We start from the raw sequence: 24,320 nt of genomic DNA on the forward strand, positions 1-24,320 counted from the left end.
CACCAATTGCGAATTAATCTCATCAAATTGCGGATAGTCGGCCAATTTATATCCCACTGAACAACCTGTAATGGAAAAGGGGACACTTTTTAAGATTTCATTTACGAGAGTGTTCTTTTTGTGGCTTATGATCTTCACTAATTCCTGACCTGTGTGGTTCTTCCAGTGGAGGCGATCCACCAAGAACCATGTGTCCTTGAACAGCACTGGGTCCCGGTTAAGAGCATATTGGTGGAGGTTGCAGCTGTTGTCATACACTACAACCTTGGGAACTGGTAAAGGCAGAGGTGGATGAAGTTCAATAATTTCAGAGAGTGAAAGTATACCGTATTTTCCGGAGTATAAGTCGCAACGGAGTATAAGTCGCATTTATTTAGAAATGTATTCACAAAATCCAAGACCAAGAACATACAGAGGCTGTAACTAGACACAGAGGCCAAAAAGATTAATATTAATGATGAGAAGGCGTGAATGGCCGCCCATCTGTAGCTGTAGACAGCTGTAGACAGTAATGTTTACTCCTCTTTCATTTTGGAATTATTCAAAAACATGTTAAATTTCATATATAAGTCGCAGGGCCAGCCAAACTATGAAAAAAAGTGTGACTTATAGTCCGGAAAATACGGTAAATGCACCTTGTCAAATATGACTCCAATACAAGTGGAACTTAACCCTCATGTTGTCCTCAAATCTTACAGACGTTCGTTATCCTTGGGGTCAATTTGACCCCAGCTAAAAAAACTCTCAAAAAATGATTGAAATATTTTTTTTTACCCAGATTGTTTTGTGGTAGGTACTTAACAAGAGTGTAATAACCACCACCAAAAGTGAAAGTCAAATTGACCCCAAGGACAACATGAGGGTTAAGTCAGATTGAAGTACAGAAGCACTTATTTGTCCTTTTTAATGTAGTGCTTATTAGGTCATTAAAAGGGTTGGTCAGTCATAGGACTTGCAAAGACCTTTAGTTCCTTACATCAAACTAAATCATTTGAGCTATGTTCATAACATTTCCAAATGTGTTTAAAAGTAACAAGTACTTTATTTCATATTCCAAATGTAGTGGAGTCAAAAGAACAGTATTTGGCTTTCAAATGTAGTGGAGTAAACTACAGTTTCCAATACTCAAGTTAAATACAGAGTACTTACAGTAGGTACTGGGTAAATGAATATACATACTGTATAGGAAGCTCATGTGTGTGCAGTTGGTATGGCAGTGCAATTAATGAATGATGCTGTTTGAGATATTTCTACTCACTTTCCCTGAAACGTGTCCTGAGGACAGTAAAGGGTGTGTCTGGTGACTCACACTTCACCATGACCTCAAATCCGTAGCATATTCCTGAGAGTGAAACAAAGACAGCAATGACGATGCTTCAAGATAACAACAATTAATGATTGTATTCTGAGATAGTTACAAACCATGCAAACAATGCACCAGGAATATCCCAGGTAGTAGAGAGGGGTGCCCACTGGTGCCTTTACGGCAGGCAGGTTGAGCTCCATGCCTGTCTGCCACATAGTGCCCCCTCTCTCTTATTTTCGGGAGGGCAGGGAAAAAGGACATGCGGTGTGGCAGGCTTGGACATGGATCCTCAGTCACTTCCTCCTGGACAACAAAAGGCTTTTCTGCTCTGTCCAGCAGGTCCAGGAGGAGTGACGTCAGGTATGATGGTGCATGACTCTCCTCACTGCTCTTCATGAACTCAAAAAGCAGAGGGGACTGCTGTTGCAGAAAGTGCATGTCACTGACAGACTGCTTCACAGCTGCACCCTCTGCCATCCTCTGCACAAAATGGCGCAGCTCTGGGGAAGGGTGAAAGAGCGCACATGCTGCAGTGTTCTTTGACAATGCCCTGACAAGCTTCACCAGGGCATCAGGGCATTTCTGTGGCCATATTTGTAGAACTGGCAACAGAGAGGATGGAACACAGGCCAGAATTTCCACACTCTCCTCTCTTGACAGCCCCGTGTCAGCATACAGCTTTAGTAGCTGACGCCCTCTGGCCTTAGGAGCAAACACCCTGTCCTTGTGACTAGTGGTTAAAAAAAAGAAGAAGCAGCTAATTTAGACAGCTAATTTAGACAAGGTCTGAAATAATATATTTGAAATAATATATTTGTACTTATCTCCCTCTCAGTGTTGACCCAGTTGTGATCGATTGGGGCAACAACTCCTTCCATGGCAGAAGTGCCCGCCTGAAGCTGAGTGCAGTCCCATCACAAATGATTGTGTGTGGTGTGGGACCACATCTGGTACACTCGAACCCAGCCTCGAAAGATAGATCCAGAAGATCCACAAAGGCGTACCAAGCCACCCTAAACTTTTGGTAAGTTAAAGGGATGACTTGGCACCCTGAATCTTCTAAATGATGTATCCATGTTTTGAAGTATCCAAACATGGTAACCCTTTATTGAAGGAAGAAAAGTAACAACATGACAACTAACAATTAATAGCTTCTGACATTTCTGTCATGTAGCAAATATTGCTTCATAAGGAAAATGGGTAACACTTTACTTGACGGGTTCATTCATAACACATTCATAACAGCTGTCATGAACTGCACATGAAGCATTCATGACTGTTCTATGAAACATGACTCAACATTCATACCAACCCTTTCATGAATGTGGAAGACAAAGCGTCAAAAACTTCAACGTCAAAACTTAAAAGTCCAACAATCGCAAAGCAGCATTGCTGTCTTTCTTGCATAATTGTCTACACCAATGACTGTATATAGATATATAAAACAGGAATGTCCAACCATTCAGAGGTCCACAGATGGTCAGTAGCCTAGTTCACTTCCCAGTATGATGAATACTTCACAACTCGTATAGTAAAGTGACATTTGAAGTAGACTTCATAAAATATTCATGAGATGTTTACAAACGCTGGAGAGGATTCATAATACCCTGTATATGGATTACTAGATTGTTGGACTTTTACTTTGACAAGTTTTAGTCGTTTTGTTTTCCTCATTCATGAAAAGGTTGGTATGAATGTTGAGTCATGTTTCATGAATCAGTCATGAATGCTTCATATGCAGTTCATGACAGCTGTTATGAATGTGTTATGAATGAACCCCTCAAGTAAAGTGTTACCGGAAAATGTGTTCAGATAAAAAATCAGATAAAGAAAGCCCTACCCAGTCTGCAAAAAATGATACATGTAATCCCGCATCACTTCATGTGATATGAGATAAGTTCCCATGTTCAGGATGGCATCCTCCATGCCATCATAGGGCTGGGACTCACAGCATGTAGTTGAGAGAACTATAACAACAAAGATCCCTTCAAAATGTATACAGGTACATTCAATAAAAAAGAGGAGTGCAGCATTCTCGGTTCGGGCATTGATCCCTGACCAGTCAACGGCTGAAGTGCCCTTGAGCAAGGCACCTAACCCCTCACTGCTCCCCGAGCGCCACTGTTGGGCAGGCAGCTCACTGCTCTGGGTTAGTGTGTGCTTCACCTCACTGTGTGTATTCACTGCGTGCTGTGTGTGTTCACTAATTCACAAATTGGGATAAATGCAGAGACCGAATTTTCCTCACGGTATCAAAAAAGTATACTTATACTATTCTCTGATGTATACATGTAAACATACCAACCTTTGCAGTTGAACACAAAGTTCCTCGTTATAAGAGGAACCTCTACTGTTGTGCTCAACTGATTTTCCACAGTAGGAGTCCCACACCTTGTACATGCCCTGTCCCGAAGCATGGGATGGGACTGGGGATTGTAGCCGGGGGTATGGCGGACTGACCCAGGAACAGGTCGAAAGGCAATGGGCCTAGAGGAGAGGCATTTAAATGACCCATTTGCCTCAGAGGGTGCATCCTCCAAGCACATCCCCCTTATGTCCTCATATTGGTCTGGGGAGGTAGACAAAAGTCTATGCAGCTCACCCACATGACCACATGTCGTGGAGGGACATGTGAGGCACGCCCTCTTTGCCCCACAGCGTACCACGCCATATTGCCCAGAGGGTGCTTTTAAGCAAATGTCCCTTTCAGAGATGTGGAATACCTCCTGGGAAGAACAAAATACTCAAAATCAGATGTTTTAAAGGAGGTTTTATGACATCCCATTCTAAATCTACAGGTAGAGATGGCTATAACAGTTTAATCTGTTCTGGGAAGGCTTCCCACAAGACTTTGGAGTGTCTTTGGGAATGAAGTGATTAATTGGCTTTTGTTAACAATAGCAATACTGTTTACATTTATATCATTACCTCACATCCTTGCAGGGAGGCATCAGCAGACGAATAACTATGTTCTGTTAAGGGAATAAAATTCAGTCTGAAATGTAGCTATTTTTGCATTACAGGATTTGTTCAATATCAAAGTTCACGTAATTCATGTTTTTTTTTTTTCATTAATGACTCATGATACAACTAACCATTGTCATGCATGCTGGGATGAAACCCAAAGGCCCTGTCGAAGTCCTCCACGACTTGCTGTAGCGCAAGGACATGAAGACAGTACTGCTCTGTAATTCCTGATTGAACAGATTAAAGATTACCATTAAATGATTGCAGAAAATATTTTATTGAACTACATGTTTCTAATACCTTGACATAATTGTAATGCCATGATATAAGCCCAAAAGCAAACATCTCACGTGTCTCTGATGAAATGACTCTGGCCATGGCTCGGATCAGCTCACTCTCCCTTCGAGAGCAGGAGCAGCAGTAGACCCAGCTATGGCCATTGGGGAGGAGCTTGCCACACCTCTCCACAATTGCATATCTGTTTTCCTAAAGAAAATGGAAACAAATATAACAAATGCTTAAATGCAATTGAACTGCTAAATGCAGTGATAAAGTAGTGAACACCAGCAGAAAGAAAACAAAACATACTGTGAGTGTCATCAGCTTCACACTGAAGTGAGGAAGCGAAAATGCTGAGGCAGCATTATTGCACACCCTCACAGCTGAATGCTGCCTCAGCTGAGCAATATAAGAATCAACCACCTGAAGTGGGATGGTGTGCTGAAAGGCACATGGCTCCGTTTCCTAAAAACAACAGAAAGGTAGCAACATAACAGTAACAGTAGCCAAGTAACAACCAAATATACTGTATTGCAAAGAAAATGTAGCAATGGCAAAACAAATCAAGAAAGATTTGTGTGCTTGTGATTTATTGGATAACAAATGAAATTCCAAAGGGACAATGGGCACTTACAGGAGTCAGGACTGGAGGGTCGGTCAAGACTGGAGGGTCAGTCAGGACTGGAGGGTCAGTCAGGAAGACTGGAGGGTCAGTCAGGACTGGAGGGTCAGTCAGGACTGGAGGGTCAGTCAGGAAGACTGGAGGGTCAGTCAGGACTGGAGGGTCAGTCAGGAAGACTGGAGGGTCAGTCAGGACTGGAGGGTCAGGTTGTGAGAGCACTCCTCTCGTCGTGCTTGCCCTTCTCCTCCGCCTAGGCATTTGGGTGAAGTCATATTTTGACTCACCATTCCATATAATGTGTCGCTTCATCTATTAAAAAGAAGGGGAAATAACCAAACAATGCACATCATTCTTAATGTATATATTTATTCTTGGACTCCCGTGTGGTGTTTGTGGTTCTATTACCCATGCAATGTTTTGGGATGTGAGTAGCCTGGCAGACTCACAATGACAGGGCTTATAAATGGCTAAGTGACTGTTATAGAAGAAAAGCACAGTCCAATAAAAAAAAATCTGTGGCTAGACTTGAAAAGGACTGTTCTCCTTCTAACTTGAGAGCAGTTTTACAAAGAAAAATGGAGCCAAATCCAGATGTGCAATCCTAATTGAGACCTGTTCACACAGGCATCCTGATTTAGAAATCTGCTTTCACTTTGACATGGAAGAGAATGGTTTTGTAAATGATTGAAAAATTTGCCAAATTAAATTAATAAAAATCTCTCTCTCAACTCTCCCTCTCTGTCTTTTTTTCTCTCTATAGTATAACATTTTATATTACCATTGATATGCTTATTCATACTAACCATCATGACTTATAGTAATACGAACCCACTCTATATCTCTCGTTCTTCCCCCATACCTTACCTGTGAGGTAAACCATTACCAGTCATCAGCCATCCTTGTGCCTGGCCCTCATCACACCTGAAGTTCCATCCCTATGTCTGTCCTACCATCGCCTGCTGTGGTTCCCTTGCCTTGATTCCTAGCTCATGCATCCTAGTAACCCATTCATTTTCTTACGAAAATTCCTAATCCCTATGGACAATTTATTCTCTACACTGGACTATTTGAACTTTCTGACACCAAAAATGACCTTACTGTATACTGTAACTGACCCTAGGCAGATGGGTTGGGCCCTTGAGTCGTGGATCTGTCTGATGTTTCTTCCTATATGTATCTCCAATTATAGGGAGTTTTTACTCGCCCCTGTTACTCATGGGCTATCTCTGAATGTTTAACACTCTGTATGTAAGTGCCATGAGACATGTGTAATGTTTTGGTGCTCTATGAATAAAATTAAATTGAAATTGAAATTGAAAAATCAATAAAAGGACACATATATACTGTAAGGGGTGTGATGATAGATTTAGAGGCACTGTTGTTTTTGTTAATATATATTTTTTATTGTTTTCACATAAAAAACAAATTACACACCAAACAGCAATTCATAATGTACAACGAAATGATGGAGGTTACACTTACAGTGCTGGCTGAGATGCACAAGTATTTACAAGGAAAGAAAGAAAAAACAAAAACATAGGTATCATGACTTCAGACACATCAAGATTACTATTACTCTTTGCCCATCTATGCTTTTATCTGCTATAATTACTGTTTGGTTTTTGTTTATGTAAAGCACATTGAATGACCTCTGTGTATGAAATGTGCTATATAAATAAACTTGACTTGACTTGACTTTGAAGAAAAGAAAGATATAGCAGCTGACCAGTTATCGATTGTTCGTGGCGTGGCTTTGTCAAATCTTACGGTAGCACGCTCAAGAATTAAAATGTCCAAATTTTCAAAATGTAGGAAACCCAAACCGCTGCCAGATTTATGTCAGACACAAACCAACCTTTCAAAATGGTCTTTTTTGAGGCGGTTAAGGACGCCATTAAGATAATTTTCTGTTGGAGGCTAAACATTACATCAGAATCATCTGCTAGTAAAAGTAACCTTGGGCATACGTTAACAATTTTGAGAGTGTTTTGACAGTATGTTCCCAAAACTTGACAATAGGTGGGCATTTCCAAAACATGTGAAAATAGTCCCCAATAAAGACTAGCCTGTTATGCATTTCTTACCAACTTTATCATTTGACAGTTTTGTTAAGCTGTTATATAGACCCTATGGGAGAGGCACTGTATGTTCAGTTAGTGAATCCCAGAATCCCACATCCCAGGTGCTGGACAAAAAAAACTGTCAATATTTAAGAAGTAGCCTACTCTTCCGTGTGTGTGTGTGTGTGAGGCAGTGAGGGAGAGGTACTGCAAGGTTTGTTTACTCACCTGCATTCAAGCAGTAGTCTAACCCTAAATATACATGTGGCTTCCCTGAGACAGAACTGAACGTACAAAATATCAGCCACTGAGGATAACTGAAGGATTTCACACATGCACAAAGAATCACTAATCAGGATTCCAATCCAAAATAAAAACCACTGAGCAGAGATTACATGCTAAAATTATGTGCTGCCCTGTTCTGGTCACTGCAATGTGCTGCCTTGTTCTGGTCGCTGTGATGATGTTCTGCCTTGTTCTGGTTGCTGTGACGACGTGCTGCCTTGTTCTGGTTGCTGTGACGATGTGCTGCCCTGTTCTGGTCACCGTGACGATGTGCTGCCCTGTTCTGGTCGCTGTGATGATGTGCTGCCCTGTTCTGGCTGCTCTGGTCACCGTGACGATGTGCTGCCCTGTTCTGGTCGCTGTGACGATGTGCTGCCCTGTTCTGGTCGCTGTGACGATGTGCTGCCCTGTTCTGGTTGCTGTGACAATGTGCTGCCCTGTTCTGGTTGCTCTGGTCACCGTGACGATGTGCTGCCCTGTTCTGGTCGCTGTGACGATGTGCTGCCTTGTTCTGGTCGCTGTGACGATGTGCTGCCCTGTTCTGGTCGCTGTGACGATGTGCTGCCCTGTTCTGGTCGCTGGGACGATGTGCTGCCCTGTTCTGGTCGCTGGGACGATGTGCTGACACTCTCTGGTCACCGTGACGATGTGCTGCCCTGTTCTGGTCACTGGGATGTGCTGTTCTGGTCACTGGGACGATGTGCTGACACTCTCTGGTCACCATGACGATGTGCTGCCCTGTTCTAGTTGCTGTGACGATGTGCTGCCCTGTTCTGGTCACTGCGATGTGCTGTTCTGGTTGCTGGGACAATGTGCTGCACTGTTCTGGTCACCGTCACGATGTGCTGCCCTGTTCTGGTCGCTGTGACGATGTGCTGCCCTGTTCTGGTTGCTGTGACGATGTGCTGCCCTGTTCTGGTCGCTGGGATGATGTGCTGCCCTGTTCTGGTCGCTGTGACGATGTGCTGCCCTGTTCTGGTCGCTGTGACGATGTGCTGCCCTGTTCTGGTCACTGGGATGATGTGCTGACACTCTCTGGTCACCGTGACGATGTGCTGCCCTGTTCTGGTTACTGGGACGATGTGCTGACACTCTCTGGTTACTGGGACGATGTCTAGGCACTGGTTGCTGTGACGATGTGCTGCCCTGTTCTGGTTGCTGTGACGATGTGCTGCCCTGTTCTGGTCGTTGTGACGATGTGCTGCCCTGTTCTGGTTGCTGTGACGATGTGCTGCCCTGTTCTGGTTGCTGTGATGATGTGCTGCCCTGTTCTGGTTGCTGTGACGATGTGCTGCCCTGTTCTAGTTGCTGTGACGATGTGCTGCCCTGTTCTGGTCACTGCGATGTGCTGTTCTGGTTGCTGGGACAATGTGCTGCACTGTTCTGGTCACCGTGACGATGTGCTGCCCTGTTCTGATTGCTGTGACGATGTGCTGCCCTGGTCTGGTCGCTGTGACGATGTGCTGCCCTGTTCTGGTCGCTGTGACGATGTGCTGCCCTGTTCTGGTCGCTGGGATGATGTGCTGCCCTGTTCTAGTCGCTCTGATCACCGTGACGATGTGCTGCCCTGTTCTGGTCGCTGGGATGATGTGCTGCCCTGTTCTGGTTGCTGTGACGATGCGCTGCCCTGTTCTGGTCGCTGTGACGATGTGCTGCCCTGTTCTGGTCGCTGCTGACCGGATTCGGTATTTGTGGAGGGTTATGGGCAGTACACAGGGAATTCAGTCAGACTCAGATCCTCGACCTTTAGGCAAAATGTAGACGGGGAAGTGGATGAGCACCACTATCCCATGCCCACATCCACGGCTGAAGTGCCCTTGGGCAAGGCAAGGCACTGCCCCCCGTAGCAGGTAGCTCACTACTCCAGGTCAGTGTGAGATTCACCTCCCTGTGTGTTCACTGTGTGCTTCATTAATTCACAGATTAGTATAAATGCAGAGACCAAATTTACCTCATGGGAACAAAAGAGTATATACAGTACTTACATATACTATAACTTACTTATACTATAATATTAATTACTGATGAACACCATAATTTCCCCTATCTATCTATCTATCTATCTATCTATCTGTCTATCTATCTATCTATATATCTATCTATCTATCAATCAATCTGGATCTATATATCTATCTATAGATCTATATATCTATCCACTTTGCAATTGTAAAGTAATAAGAGGAGCCCCAATATAATAAAGGTAATGTAATGTAATGTAATAATATGCACAAATAAAAATGATCCCATTAGCTTTAGGCTACACGGCAAGCGTGATTGTAAAGATCATCATAACCTACAATATACATACATTATAAGAGCCCTGGCCTATATTATAAGAGCCCTGGCTTATGGAGGTGTAAAGAACAACCAAAACACAAAAACATTAATACATATATTAGGTGAATGCATTTTGCAATTGCAAATATTTGTATGCAGTCACTGGCTACATTCCTAGATGAAGAGCCCCGAGTGTAATACGAGCCCCGAACGCAGTAAGAGCCCTGGCCTATATTATAAGAGCCCTTGCTGATGAAACTAAATTAAAACAACCAGAACAAAAAACATAAAACGTAACCATATGAAAAAGACGTATCAACTTACTTCCAGCCGTTTCCCTGAGTAAAATCACACGTTTATACCACTTTTTATAACTACAAAAACTGTCCGAGTTGAGCGCTTCGACGTTGTTGGCATAAGAGCCCCGAACGCAGTAAGAGCCCTGGCCTATATTATAAGAGCCCTTGCTGATGAAACTAAATTAAAACAACCAGAACAAAAAACATAGAACGTAACCATATGAAAAAGACGTATCAACTTACTTCCAGCCGTTTCCCTGAGTAAAATCACACGTTTATACCACTTTTTATAACTACAAAAACTGTCCGAGTTGAGCGCTTCGACGTTGTTGGCATAAGAGCCCCGAACGCAGTAAGAGCCCTGGTCTATTATAAGAGCCCTTGATGATGAAACTAAATTAAAACAACCAGAACAAAAAACATTAAACGTAACCATATGAAAAAAACGTATCAACTTACTTCCAGCCGTTTCCCTGAGTAAAATCACACGTTTAAACTACTTTTTTATAACTACAAAAACTGTCCGAGTAGAGCGCTTCGTAACTCTACGTACACCTAAAAGACGTACACGCATACAGTAGACGTTGTTGGCGTTGCTGACGTCTTTAGTTGCGTGTGTCACGTGACAGCAACCAGCCTATCACACTGGGGCTCTTATACGGGGCTCTTCGCCGTTTCCCGAGCGGAATCATACCTCCCGTGGACCAAGACTGGTAAAAATAAATAAATAATACAAGGTAGGTAGGTAAAATAGCATCACCCAGAGAGAGAAATAGGAATTGCAATCATCCATTGCCATAGGAACAAATGCAAACACGGAAGCCGCACGTGACAGTTAAAGTTGATGAAAACATCCAGGTGCGTGCGCTGAGGTGAGTGTGGCAGATTGTAGTTTGTGTCAAATACATCTTACGAAGAACTTCTGAAAAGTCAAGTTCCAGTTCCATGTTCATTCATCACAAAATGAGCCCACTTTCTATCCTTACAATGAAAGTAGGTCTAATCATCCAAAAACTTCCTGTTTCACGCAAATGAATAACTAGCATCCTTGACTTTTTACTTCGGGTAATGTCTTTTAGATATTATTATCATATTTCCCTCTCTAGGCTACAGCTTTGGACATGCCGAGATTCAAAGAGAGGGCAGCTCAACCACCCACAAACGCACTGAACTCTGAGTCGGTGGACCCTGACCACACTACGCTAATTGCTAAGAGATATCTCATCAATCGGAAACTGGGAAGGGGAAGCTTTGGTACCATCTATCTGGTTCAGGACACCAAGGCTGCAGCTGGTGATAGACTGTAAGTTATCCTTGGAGCGGGACAGTGCCATATAAATGCAGGTATGGGACAATGTGCACGTTTCTGCTGCAAGGACTGGAGCAGTGCTGCTATGTGGTGCAATACAAAGCATTTCCTGCAGATGAACTGCAGTTTTGACCCTTGAAGTTTTTTTGTAAGGGGTGAAGATATAAAGAATATGAAAATAGGTTTCTGTCAATTGTTCAGCCAATTGTCAGCTAATTGAGTTATGATTTTAATGTGCAACTAAGATCCCACACTCTACTCTCTACAAGAGCATAGTCGAGTGTTGCCTTTTTTTTCTCCTCCCTCTCCTCATGTTATGCTGTAATTTTTCTCCTCTGCCCACCTTCCTGTTCTGTCCGCCCCTTCTGTCATACTGTTTGGCCAGGCTGGTGCTGTAATTTCATTGTACTTCTTGTTACAATGACAATAAAGGCTTACTGACTCACTTACTTCCTCATCAAGGTGTATACAGGTTCTAGTCTGACTTGCCTTGGACTTCAAGAAGGCGCCGAGCTTCAGTCTATTTGTTCCAAAATGTATCTAACTTCCAGAGCTATCTCAGTCTTACATGTGTTTATGTATTCATTCCCTTGAGCGTATCCTCTGAGATTTCTATGTCACTCAATTAAAAAATAAGTAATTCCGTCCCTTTTTAGGTGTTTAACATAATGTGGTAGGGAATGTGATTCTCAATATAGGTAGAACCTTGCATCATTTTTGTTACGAACTAAGTAGGCTAAATACATTACTGAGAGACGGGCCAGAGTCAATGAAACGGTCTTCTTTTTTCTGCGTCCTTATAGTAAAGTTTTGAAGGAAATCCCAGTAGGTGGCCTAAAACCCAATGAGACGGTCCAGGCCAATCAGGAGGCCCAGCTTCTGTCACAGCTGCATCACCCCGCCATTTTGAAGTTCTACACCAGCTTCCTGGAGAGGGACAGCTTCTGCATCATCACCGAGTACTGTGAGGTAAGTTCTGTTCTGTTCTGTGTTGTTCTGTGTGACTTTTATTTTTGACGCCCAATAATTGTTTGGGGATGTACGTGCCCTTGTTATAATTCTATATAATCCTGCATGCGACTATAAGCACTGTGCACATCTTAGAATGGCATTGTCCTATACTTTTCATAACCTGTATAGTAGTCACCATTTGGCTACTGAAAGGACCAGTAGAGCTTACTGTAGCTCATACGTACATCTTTGAAATCTTGTGGAAGTGGACACCGCACCTCACTGCAAATTCTGGACCTGTGGACACTAGAGCTGTGTAGGCATCATCATGCACTTGTTCTTTGAAGAGCTTGATAAGGTTGCTCCTCTCACCTTCTCCCTCGCCCCTCTGTCTGACCTGTAGGACCGTGACCTGGACTGTAAGCTGGAGGAGCTGAGAGCTGCGGGGAGCTGGCTCCATGAGACACAGGTCACTGAGTGGCTCATTCAGCTGCTGCTCGGGGTCCACTACATGCACCAGAGGTGAGGGGGCCTCACTCTCCAGCTCTGCCTACATATCAGCACATCTCTCTCTCTCTCTCTCTCTCTCTCTCTCTCTCTCTCTCTCTCTCTCTCTCTCTCTCTCTCTCTCTCTCTCTCTAATCCATTGAATTAACTTACTTTTTCAAATTACATATTAAACGGGGACAACTGCAATATGAAGTGAGATCTATCTTGAACTGAGATTACCACGGAAAGTTATCAGAACAGTACATCCCCCTTGACATTGAAATCCTTGGTAAAGACATGGAGATCTACATGTTGTAGGCTATGCGTTGTGTACAGGACTTAATATACACACTACTACTACTTAATTTGATATACAGTATTCTTAAAACTAACTGTCATACACATGGGATATTGATATTACAAGCATGGTTTGGAGTTTTGCTTTGCCCAAAAAAGCAGAACAGGCTCTGAGAGACCTGTAGAACAGTGTGTGTTTTCCAGACTCCCATCAGCTCAGCGGTGTTTGATTGAGCCTGTTTGTTCTTCTCTCCTCTCATCTCTCAGGCGGATCCTTCATCGGGACCTGAAAGCCAAAAACATTTTTCTGAAGAAAAACATTGTTAAAATAGGTAGGTAGGTTCACTGGTGGATACTTCATGGGTATCGGGTTTTTGATATTTTAGTAATCTCTTAAAGTTGATGTCTAGGAGTAAGAGGTGTGAAAAGCATCGACATATCATATTTACAGGTGCTCGCTGTAGTCAAAAGGAAAGAGATCAGCGCCTTAAAAGGCCTGTTAAAAGGACATATATTTTTGCATAAGTTCATACTCAGCTGAGTCAGAGCATAAGTTCCAGCTTGTGGTAATAGAAGCAGCAGCACTACAATAACGTTACTGAGAAAAAATAATGTAATGTGTTTCTGTCTGAAGAAGTACAATTGCTGGGACAGTCTTCAGTCTTCACAGTAGCCTACTGGACAGTACTGCTAGATCACTGTTGATTGAAGTTCCTCCCTGTAGTTTGTGGGATAGTTCCAAAGCATGCTGTGTTCCTCCCCAGGTGACTTTGGAGTGTCCTGCCTGCTCATGGGCTCGTGTGACCTGGCCACCACCTTCACAGGCACCCCGTACTACATGAGCCCCGAGGCCCTCAGCCACCAGGGCTACGACGCCAAGTCTGATATCTGGTGAGCTGCAGAGAAGTGTGCCAAGAATGGCCTCAACTCTTGAAGTGCTTGAGTTTGTGATTCTTTTTTTTTTTAAGTATATATTTTTGGCTTTTATGCCTTTAATGGTAGGATAGTAGAGAGACAGGAAGTGAGTGGGAGAGAGCGTTGGGGTGGGATCTGGAAAGGGCCACGGGGCGGGAATCGAACCCAGGTCGTTGGCGTGCGGTGCAGGTGCCCCAGTCAGTCTTTTACATTTACATTTAATCCTTTAGCAGACACTGACTTTCATGTATCAACAGTATTACAAGGGATTGCATTGTCCCCAGAGCAATTTGGGATTAAGTGCCTTGCTCAAGGGCGCAACAGTGGAAGCCGGGAATTGAACCCCTGAATCTTTCAGTATTCTTGTTCTCAGTATTCTTGTTCTCTGTTCTCAGTCTGTAAACTTTGAATGAGTGAAGTGTTTGAAGTCCTCTGAGGGACAGCTCAGTATTAGGTTTTCATCTCTATTATAATTTACATAATGTGCTTTCAGACTGTGCTCTGTGTAGCTTGCAGAATGTGTGAATATTTGAATTGAATGATCAAGCCAGGTATTTGTTATGAGATTAAAGAACTTGGCTTGGGTCCTCAGGGTTGCTGACATCTGGAATTATATCTACAAGCTCATCTGCTTCACAGGTTTGACGTGAGAAAACTGTGAAAGGAAAGCATAGTGTTGAGCCTTTCCTTATTGTCATATGATGAATGAATTGTGTTGTCCACTTCAAGGCATTCCAATAGCAACAAAGTCATCCACATTGGATCGATCACTTTCGATAAGTGTTCCGCTCTGAACACGCATTGCCTATGTAATGTATGCAGACATCCTCCGTCTTCAGTTACTGCCTGTAGAATAGTAAACGCGGCATATCAGCTTCACTGCTCTCTCTTTGCTCTACTACTTGACATGCAGTGCTTGCTTTTGTAAGTCGAAATATATACAGTACAACTAAAGCAACTGTCATGGTTTGAATTCTCAGAGTACCCTGCTAACACTGAACAGCATCTGGCACTAAAGACTACAGTAATTTCCCGCATATAAGCCGCATTGTGTATAAGCCGCAGGACAGTGTTTTATGCAAGTTAAAAGAAACATACCCATATTAACACCATATCAACTGCCCCCCTGTATTAACCTCATAGCGGAAGACATTTTGCCAAATCAATGTTTAAGCCGCGGCTAATAGTCGGGAAATTACGGTATTTGCTTTTGGTCAATTCATTCATATGATGATGCAGGTAAACATCACATTTTACTTACTGTATATGAGACTGGGTTTCATAGAACGTCTTCATTTGACATAGTTCTTGTGTTGCAGGTCTCTGGGATGTGTGCTGTACGAGATGTGCTGTCTGGCGCACGCCTTTGAGGGACACAACTTCCTCTCTGTTGTCATGAAGATAGTTGAGGGTGAGACCCCATGTCTGCCTGAGAGATACTCCACTGAGCTCAACACCTTACTGCAGAGGTGAGCGAAGCTGGAAAGGTGTGTGTTGATGCTCTGATCTCTCCAGGCACTGCTGCTGAATGTGGATTGTGTGTGTGTGTGTGTGTGTGTGTTTGTGTGTGTGTGTATGTATGTGTGCGTTTGTGTGTGTGTCCATGTTAACTCCCTCTCTCCTTACTCTTTCATTCTCTTCTCTCCTCTTCTCTGTCCACACTGACAGGATGTTGGTGAAGGACCCAGTGTCCAGAACATCTGCTGCAGAGGCACTCAGAAGCACGTACATTGAAGAGAACATGCAGGTAAAGTCCTGTTTTGAACCATAAGCTGGACACATGAGAGAGTGTCAGAAATGGCTGCTCCATCATCACTGTCAATTATGAAAAATTAAGTTTTCCACTAAGCAGTCTTCTGCCTATGATCCTCAAAAAAAAAAAAAAAAAAAATCCACATAAGAAAGCAATAATTTGACATGGATCTTGATCGCTAGATGTTGCTACTGGAAAACTGAAAGAAAAAAAAACCCTGACTGAAAACAGTGCTACTGACCTGGATTCCCAGTGAGCTACAATGCTAGGTCTGGGGGCATCATCTAAACATGCCTTTTTGCCTCTCAACAGTCTCAAAATGTCATTAACATTTCTGCGCAACATGGACAGGGTCTTTATTTGACAAAACGATGCATTTTCTACTCACTAATTGTGAAGAAACCATATGAATTCAAAGTGTGCACTGTCACACCTGCACACTACTCTGTTTACCTTTTCCTGCCAAAACTGAATTTCCGCGATACTTCAGCGCGAGAATAGAACATTTATCTATTTACGATACATTTTCAAAAGATGATTTTTTATTCCTCTTGTTAGTCAACCTTAGAATGTGTATGTACAGGGTATGTAAACGTATTACGGTAGCACAGCTGTACCACACTACCACTGACTCTCCATAGACAGCCGTATCACTGACTCTCCATTCCATATGTGCCGTGATGTGCTCACTGTTGTTCCTCTTCTGTTCTCCCCATAGGCCATAAAGCACAAGTTCTCCAGCATGACTCTGCAGGACAGAACATCAGGTGGGGACCAAGATGCCGCTCAGATACTGAAAGCCATGTGAGTACATTGCCTCTGTGACCACAGAAGCTCATGCCTCTGTCCTTTGGTGAGCCAGCAGCACGCATTCTTAGCAAACAGCTTAGCAACATTTGGTAATCAGCTATCTGTACTAACCTTGTTGTGGCAAAGCTGCCACAATGTTGCTTCTCACTGATGCATTGCCCACGATAACAGACAAGAGCACTCAACAGTTTTGAAACGGTCAACAGATGCCCTTAAATTACTTGCCTCTACAGCACACAGACAGAGGGGAGGGCTGGGTCCTCTCTAATGCTTACAACAACCATCTAACCCTTCTTCAGTGACATTCTCTAATGGAACAATGTTAGATGGTGGTGTTCACTAGCCTGACCAGCCAGACCCACATCAAGATGTACTGTAGGGTCTGGGAACTCACCGTAAGCAGGGCTCAATCAGAGGGGTGGGATAAACAGTTGTCTTTCAGATTCCATCTCCGCAATAGGGTAACGCTAAACGAATCATCGTCTTGTTTTCAAGTAGCAGGATGCGTAACCTACCCTCTCCACACAATAGGATAACGCTAAACGAATCATGTTCTTGTTTTCAAATAGCAGGATGCGTTACCGTCGCAACTTCTGGTTGCATGTCAGTCACCATTATGTTAAGCCCGCCCACCGACTCTATACACGCTGTGATTGAGCCGCCCGTTATCTCAGTTTCTCGGCTCCTAAGTTCAATGGATCGTGCCTAGACTGCCCCGCTAGCCAAATTACATTTGCTGCTGCTAGGGGCTAGTTGTCCACTCCTGTAATGAGAATCCTGAGCCTGGGTGACTGGCGTGTTGCGTTAATGAGCTTTGTCTGATGGTCTGGACCAGCAGCACCTCTGACTAATGACTGCCCTCTGTCTTATTCTGACCCCAACCCTCCGCCCCCCCCCCCCCCCCACCCCCCCCCCACCCCAGGCAGAGGAAGGTGCACCTCCAGACGCTGCAGCAGAGGGCCGAGGTGCAGAAGATGACCCCCAGAGAGCGCATGCGGCTCCGCAAGCTGCAGGCCGCAGATGAGAAAGCCAGGAAGCTGAAGTGAGCGACTCTCTCTTCTCTCTTTCTTTTGCTGTATTTTCATCCCACTTTCTCTCTTTGTTCCATTTCCCTCTATCTCTCACCTCTTCCTGCAGTGTGTTGAGTGTCATGAGTCGTGACAGGAATACTGTTTTTTTTTTTCTTCTCGCAACTGATATGACACACAATTACAGCTCATATCAGTTCTGCAGGTGCTGCTTCTTTTTTTTGCTCTTCATCTCCCTCTGTCTGCATATTTTCCTTTCTTTAACTTTCCTCCTTTCTCCCCCTCTCCTCCTCTTGTCGGCTGAGATGACCCCTATTCAAAGTCAAAGAAATATCTCTTAAAGAGGAACTATGCAGGATTGGCGATTTCATCTCTGGTTTCGGTTTCGTTGTTCGTTTTCGCTCGTTTTATGCTTGCATTTTCTCTGCAGAGCTTCCCCGACAGCTTTAGCTTGTATATTTATACATGTATAGGCTATATTTAAATATATAAATTGCAAGCGTGGTTCTTCGTCTCAGACTTCCAGATGTAAACAAAGAGCGATCGTCTTCTGCAGAAAGTTGCATAGGGTCTCTTTAAGACCTGTGTTTTTTCTGAATGTGCCACATGGTAAGAGGATGGCAATCCTTTCTCAGGCAGCTTCTTGCTGTATATCTGACGCCAGTGAGACGTTAAAGTGTTGTGCTTCAGCTCCTCTTAGTGACCATTCCCATTCCCATTCCCATTCCCATTCCCATTCCCACTGCAGGCAGCTGGCCGAGGAGAAGTACCAGGAGAACTGTCTGCGCATGCGGGAGCTCCGGTGCCGACATTTTCAGACAGTCACTGTGGATGTGCTCACCGTACGTCTGCATGATTGACAGGATACAGGCCTTACAGGGCTCTCAGAAACGTAACAGCTGTTCGATGAAGTTATTGATGCTACTCAGGGGTCTGTTTCCCAAAAACATATTGCTAACTATGATAGCAACTACCTTGGTAGTGTCACTGCCAAATATGGGTCAGTAAATTTGAGTTACGCATGCACAAACACTTCATTTAGGAAAATTAAAAAGATAAGAGCATACTTCTTAGCTCTTACTAAAATACGACTTACAGTATATAAAGACTCTATCGTCAATGTATCTGTAACAGAACTGAATTCAATTTAGAGCATCAATACTCCTTATAAAATGTCCCTCCATTATATTTGTTAATTCCCAACAGGACACCACCAGGGAGAGTGACATTAGTCTGCACCAGCCAGCGCCACCGCTGGATAGCCAATCAGCAGGCCCTGCAGGCTCAGTGGGAGATGAGATTGCAGCACAGCAGTGCAGGCCTGACCAGATGGAGAGTGGTGGGAATCAGACAGCTCGTCTCATCGGGGAGGATAAAGTGATGTGCGTGGAGAACAGTGCTGGTATGAGGTTCAGCACTGCTACTTTGACTCCCTCACCCCCATCATACAGAAGCACAGTGGTCATGTGCAAAGCGTGTGTGTGTGTGTGTGTGTGTGTGTGTGTGTGTGTGTGTGTGTGTGTGTGTGTGTGTGTGTGTGTGTGTGTGTGTGTGTGTGTGTGTGCGTGCGTGCGTGCGTGCGTGCGTGCGTGCGTGCGTGCGTGCGTGCGTGCGTGCGTGCGTGCGTGCGTGCGTGCGTGCGTGCGTGCGTGCGTGCGTGCGTGCGTGCGAGATTTGAGATGGATGTGTTTGCCTGTCTGTCAACAGAGATCCCAGAGGACCCTCTGACAGCGGAGGCGTATTACTATGAAGATGGCTTTGAGTCGTGTTCTGAGGAAGGGGAGGATGAGATGGAGGAGGATGAGGAAGATATGAAGGATGAAGATGAAAGCAACGTGGAGAGTGAGGCCTATGACGCGTTTTCCCACACCTATGGACAGGTGGGACGTGTGAGATTATTAGTGAAGCGCTGGACTAATGAAAGAGAAATCAAACTAATCTAAGAGTTTGGAGATCAGGATGAAAGTCATAAAGTCTTAATAAGTCCTTTAATAATGATAATTTAATAATGTGGCAGTGCAGCAAACAGACTTGTCAGAAGGATTTAATCGCCGGACTTTCACATAAACCCACGCAAACTACCGGTACAAAATGTTATTTTGAAAGAAATTTTAATGACTGAAGTTATTTTTCAAAATTTGTGTAGGTCATACATTTAAATGTAATGGTCTTAAAAAACCCTGACTGAACCCTGCAGAAACCCTGACTGATAATCAGATTTTACTCGTGGTTCCAGTCCAGTTCTCCAGTGACTAATAATCCACTTTATTTCCATTGGACTGCCAGTGCCAGCCTCTATGAGCATGACAGGATTATATGCCGCTGTATTGTCCCTAACAGCGCTGAACCCAAACGGAGTGGCGGCTGGGTGCTGACCTCTACTGTATGTTCTTCCCCAGGACGGTGACCTTGAGGCCATGGTGTGGCATATGGAGAATGTCCTCGACAGTGAGCCTACTGGTGAGTAGTTTTACCACAGGATCCATAATGTTTTTCCTGATGTCTGGGGCATGTGCTAGGGCATCACGTGGGATTTGAGAACTGTTAGGTTTAAGGTATGTTAGTTTTCCTATTATACAATTTATAAAAGTAATATTTTTATTTATAAAATATATTTAATGTATATAAATACAGTGTGTGTGTGTGTGTGTGTGTGTGTGTGTGTGTGTGTGTGTGTGTGTGTGTGTGTGTGTGTGTGTGTGTGTGTGTGTGTGTGTGTGTGTGTGTGCGTACGTGTGTGTGTGTGTGTGTGTGTGTGTGCGTGTGTGTGTGTGTGTGTGTGTGCATGCAAAATAGGGAAGCAGCTATAAGTCTTGCTGTCTGCTGTGTTTCAGGAGCTGGGGCAGAAGAGAGTCCACGGGGCCCCGCCCACATCAACACCACCATGGCACGGAGCAGGATCCAGCGCATGAGGGAGTGAGTGGGACCTGTTTCAGCTCACACCTGTCTGCAAAACGTACAGACAAGCAAACATACAGATCTCTACACAGATACCCACAACGAGATGTACTGTATATGTGATGTATAAGTATGTTCACTCATAGACATATACTGTGTCCACTCCTGCTTACATTTTCATTGCTGCTGAAACAACTTCTCTCTTCAGGGCATATTGTTCCCCTCAACCCCTCCCCTCCTCCCCTAGGAGGTAATATCTCCCCTCTGGCCTATTGGTTACTTCAGGGAACTGGAGGGCTCTGCTTGCAGGTATGGGTTAGGCAGGCTGAAGCCATCAGGCCTCCTGCGTGCTGGTTTCTGCGGAGACCCAAGTGCACAGCACACTCATGCACGAGTCAGGGCACCAGGTTCCTGTGTGTGCTCAGGCGCCCTCGCACACTGATCACACAGGCATGGAGTCCATGTGGACGGATGGATGGCGATAGAGTCAGCCCTGGTGCTGTCCATGGTTCTGATGTGTCTGTCTACCATTCACTAATCCAGCAGTTCCCAAACCCAAACGCATTCCAGACATCATGTTTAATAAGCCGCCTCTTTTTAAATGAAAATATAGCCTACTATAGAGTTCACAAATGATTTCCTTTAATGACATGTTTCCATATCATTAAAACCTGATTCAAAATGATTTATTTATTCATGAATTAATTACAGAACATTTGAAACATTTCTTTTTAACACCTTTCTGCCATAGCCCTTTCCATCTCGCGTAGGCCTACCCCCTAGAAGCAGCTGGCATACCACCGGTGGTACGTCTACCACAGTTTGGGAATCCCTGCTCTAACCAGTAGCAATAATTGATGCACATTCTATGCACATTCACAGCTCAGTCTCCTATGAGCAAATGTGCTTTCAGACTTTTTTTTTCCTATTGTGCAGCAGAGATATCAGCTGGAATGAACCTGATGTCAGTCTAATGTGGACATGTTATCCTACCCATAGAGTACAAGTCCGCCCTCTCCTGAAAATGAAACAGGAACTGAACTGAATTAGTTATTGTCTTGTGCTCCTGAAACAGCTGAACGGTTCCTCTGGTCTGCTCATGTTCTCCAGGGCAGTGACCCAGAAGCTTGGGGAGGACGTCTTCCAGAGGGTGTACAACTATCTGAGGGAGGCCAGGAGGAGGAGGCAGAGTGAGCTGGATGTCCGAGAGGCTCTGAGCAGAATGGTGGAGAGACCCAGTGACTGCTTCGAGGTCGACCAGCTGCTGTACTACGAGGAGCAGCTCCAGGAGGCCCAGGGTGGCAGCTAGAGATTTATGGCCTATGTATGATATGGAGTATGATGTAAATATGGACACGCTCTTGAGTGCGTGCGCATGCACACACACACACACACACACACACACACACACACACACACACACACCATTTTATGAGCATATTGTGGGAATATGAAGGTGTTTTTAAATGTGTGTATATTACTGAAAAGAACAAATAAAGGGAATACATCTTATGGTTGGTTGGGGTTTTAGGAGACATTTATTTAAGATTTCTAAATTCTTTGTATGTTGAATCAAATTGATAAATGGGCATTTCCCAGAATTCGGGTCAATTTATGTCCCCTGGGTGTAATTATATGAAAAACAAACTAAATCGAATAAATTTGAGCACCACTAATTAGTATAAACAAAACCAAGCATAGACTTTTTTTATGGTTGCTCATACTAATGATTTTAACACATTTTATTGATGTTTTATGGTACAAAAACTATGTTTTGGTGTTGTCCCACACTAGAGTTTTTAGATGTCACGTCATATCTCAAACATTATTTATCACAAATTAATAAAAAAAAGTATGCATATGAATTAAATGTTACCTGAACTAATAGACTACATCCACAGATTAAGCATATATATGCATTTTATACTCTATTTTGCTCTATTTATACCTGTCCCATGGTTTTGCCGTCATTACCATCACACTCTACATAGAGGCACTTTCCTACTGTTTTTTCATCAAAAATGTATTTGGTAGCCATGGTAACATAATATCATAGTGGAGCACATGGATTTCAAGCTGCAAGACAGATGCCCTAATGTCCAGAAAAGTGACTAAATCCACTCTTTATTCTTCGTGTTGGGCATGTACACTTATTATGCGTCATTACCATACGTGTTGTATTTCTGTATTTTAAATATTTTTTAAATTATTTTTTGTCACTTTAATAGTTAAATTGTGTACATTACACATAGAAAGCTAGCTACACTTGCTTAGTCATCATCTCTGCTTTGGAAAGCTAGTTTTTTGACAAAAATGTCATTACCAGCACAGTCATTACCAGCACATTTCCATCAGTGATTTGTCATCACCGCCACAAAATGTCATTACCAGAACTGCAGTGTCATTACCATCACAATACATATTTTTGGCAATAAATGATGTATAAATTACAAAAATATCAAACTATTATGTATTTTTGACAATGTTGGACAGTCTAGATGATCACTGTATTAGTTTACTATCAGTGATTTGTCATTATCACATCAAACTGTCATTACCAGAGCTGCAGTGTCATCACCATCACATACATATTTTTAGCAATAAATTAGGTATAAATTACAAAACTATCCAACAATTATATATTTTGACAATGTTTGACAGTCTAAATGATCACTGTATTAAAAAAGTTTTGATTTATGGCATTTCCTTAAAATAAGCTTATATTCAAAACTAGGGTAGATTGATGAATCAGAAATGTAGATACTAAAATGACTATAATTCATCTTGCAAGTAAAAAACAACAATACCATTGAGCTAAAGATGAAATAGATTTCATTAGAAACCAGAAAATGTTTTAAAAGCATTGATTTATCATTTAAGCTTCATTTTTTATATCTTTTTGATGATGTGATGGTAATGACACATTTACTTGACATAGTTAAGAAAATGGCAAAAAATAATAAATTCCCTTATTGTATGGTCTCAACCAAGCTCATAACGTCACTCCTGACTAAAGGACCATTAATTTGATGTATACCAATTAGTCAAATTTGGAATTGTGATTTTCAAAATTTCAGCAACCCAATTTGACCCCTAATCTGGGAAATACCCAAATAGGCTATGCATGTTCTTCTTTTTAACAGAGTTGCAGAAATACAAATATGAATTTTCCAATTCAGGCTACTTTGTCATTTTTTCTCACTTGTACACCGTTGTGACAGAATTAATAGAACTCACTCATCGTCTCTCTGGTGTGTTATAACTTTCTCATTTAGGCGCTTTAGGCTACCACTTTTTCAGGTTCGCGCAGGGCGCCATAAACTAGCAGTTCATTAGTAGGCTAGCTGTTCCCAGCATGACCTATAGGTTTCTATATCTATGGATCTGGACTATTAGATAGCCTACCCTCTTAGTCGGATTGGCCTCTCTTGTTGATGCAATTGGAAAAACAAGTAATGTCCGGAAGCACGCAGAGAAGACCAACGAAATATTAGCCTTGTGAGATTTTCAGGACAGACTATTGATCGCGTGTGCGCACCCTGCAGTCGTGAAACAGTTCAGCACCACTAACAGCGCACGGGGCCTCCGACGGCACCACTGAAATCGAACTCGAAGTAGCTCCAAACGATCGCCGATGCTGAACTCTACTCCAGCAAAGCCACCAAAGGTTAACCTTGATTTGCAAGTGGACCATTTTCCAATAACTCATGTAGGCAGGCTAAATTGCACACTCATTTACGAGGGGCTCGGGATCATGACGTAAAAAACTTCGCGG

General features: G+C 43.3%; 1 protein-coding gene across 1 annotated transcript; it reads left to right on the forward strand.

Moving 5' to 3' along the window:
* The first annotated feature begins 11,220 nt into the window (after positions 1 to 11,220).
* Positions 11,221 to 22,129, forward strand: LOC134082648 (serine/threonine-protein kinase Nek11-like). The gene is made up of 15 exons (XM_062538509.1): positions 11,221 to 11,398; positions 12,208 to 12,373; positions 12,759 to 12,877; positions 13,409 to 13,473; positions 13,906 to 14,032; positions 15,376 to 15,525; positions 15,725 to 15,803; positions 16,528 to 16,613; positions 17,542 to 17,661; positions 18,396 to 18,489; positions 18,854 to 19,049; positions 19,355 to 19,527; positions 20,047 to 20,107; positions 20,482 to 20,563; positions 21,656 to 22,129. The coding sequence occupies exons 3-15, from the start codon at positions 12,867 to 12,869 to the stop codon at positions 21,852 to 21,854; spliced, it is 1,443 nt and encodes a 480-aa protein (XP_062394493.1). The 5' UTR covers positions 11,221 to 11,398; positions 12,208 to 12,373; positions 12,759 to 12,866; the 3' UTR covers positions 21,855 to 22,129.
* Positions 22,130 to 24,320: the final 2,191 nt, after the last annotated feature.

This window comes from Sardina pilchardus, chromosome 6 (genome assembly GCF_963854185.1).
Source record: "Sardina pilchardus chromosome 6, fSarPil1.1, whole genome shotgun sequence".
Lineage (NCBI taxonomy): Eukaryota > Metazoa > Chordata > Actinopteri > Clupeiformes > Clupeidae > Sardina > Sardina pilchardus.

Excerpts from the sequence above, each read along its gene's own strand:
- LOC134082648 (XM_062538509.1), top strand. Across the intron at positions 20,108-20,481 it reads CCTCGACAGTGAGCCTACTG|GAGCTGGGGCAGAAGAGAGT; the intron begins GTGAGTAGTTTT and ends GCTGTGTTTCAG. Across the intron at positions 20,564-21,655 it reads AGGATCCAGCGCATGAGGGA|GGCAGTGACCCAGAAGCTTG; the intron begins GTGAGTGGGACC and ends CATGTTCTCCAG.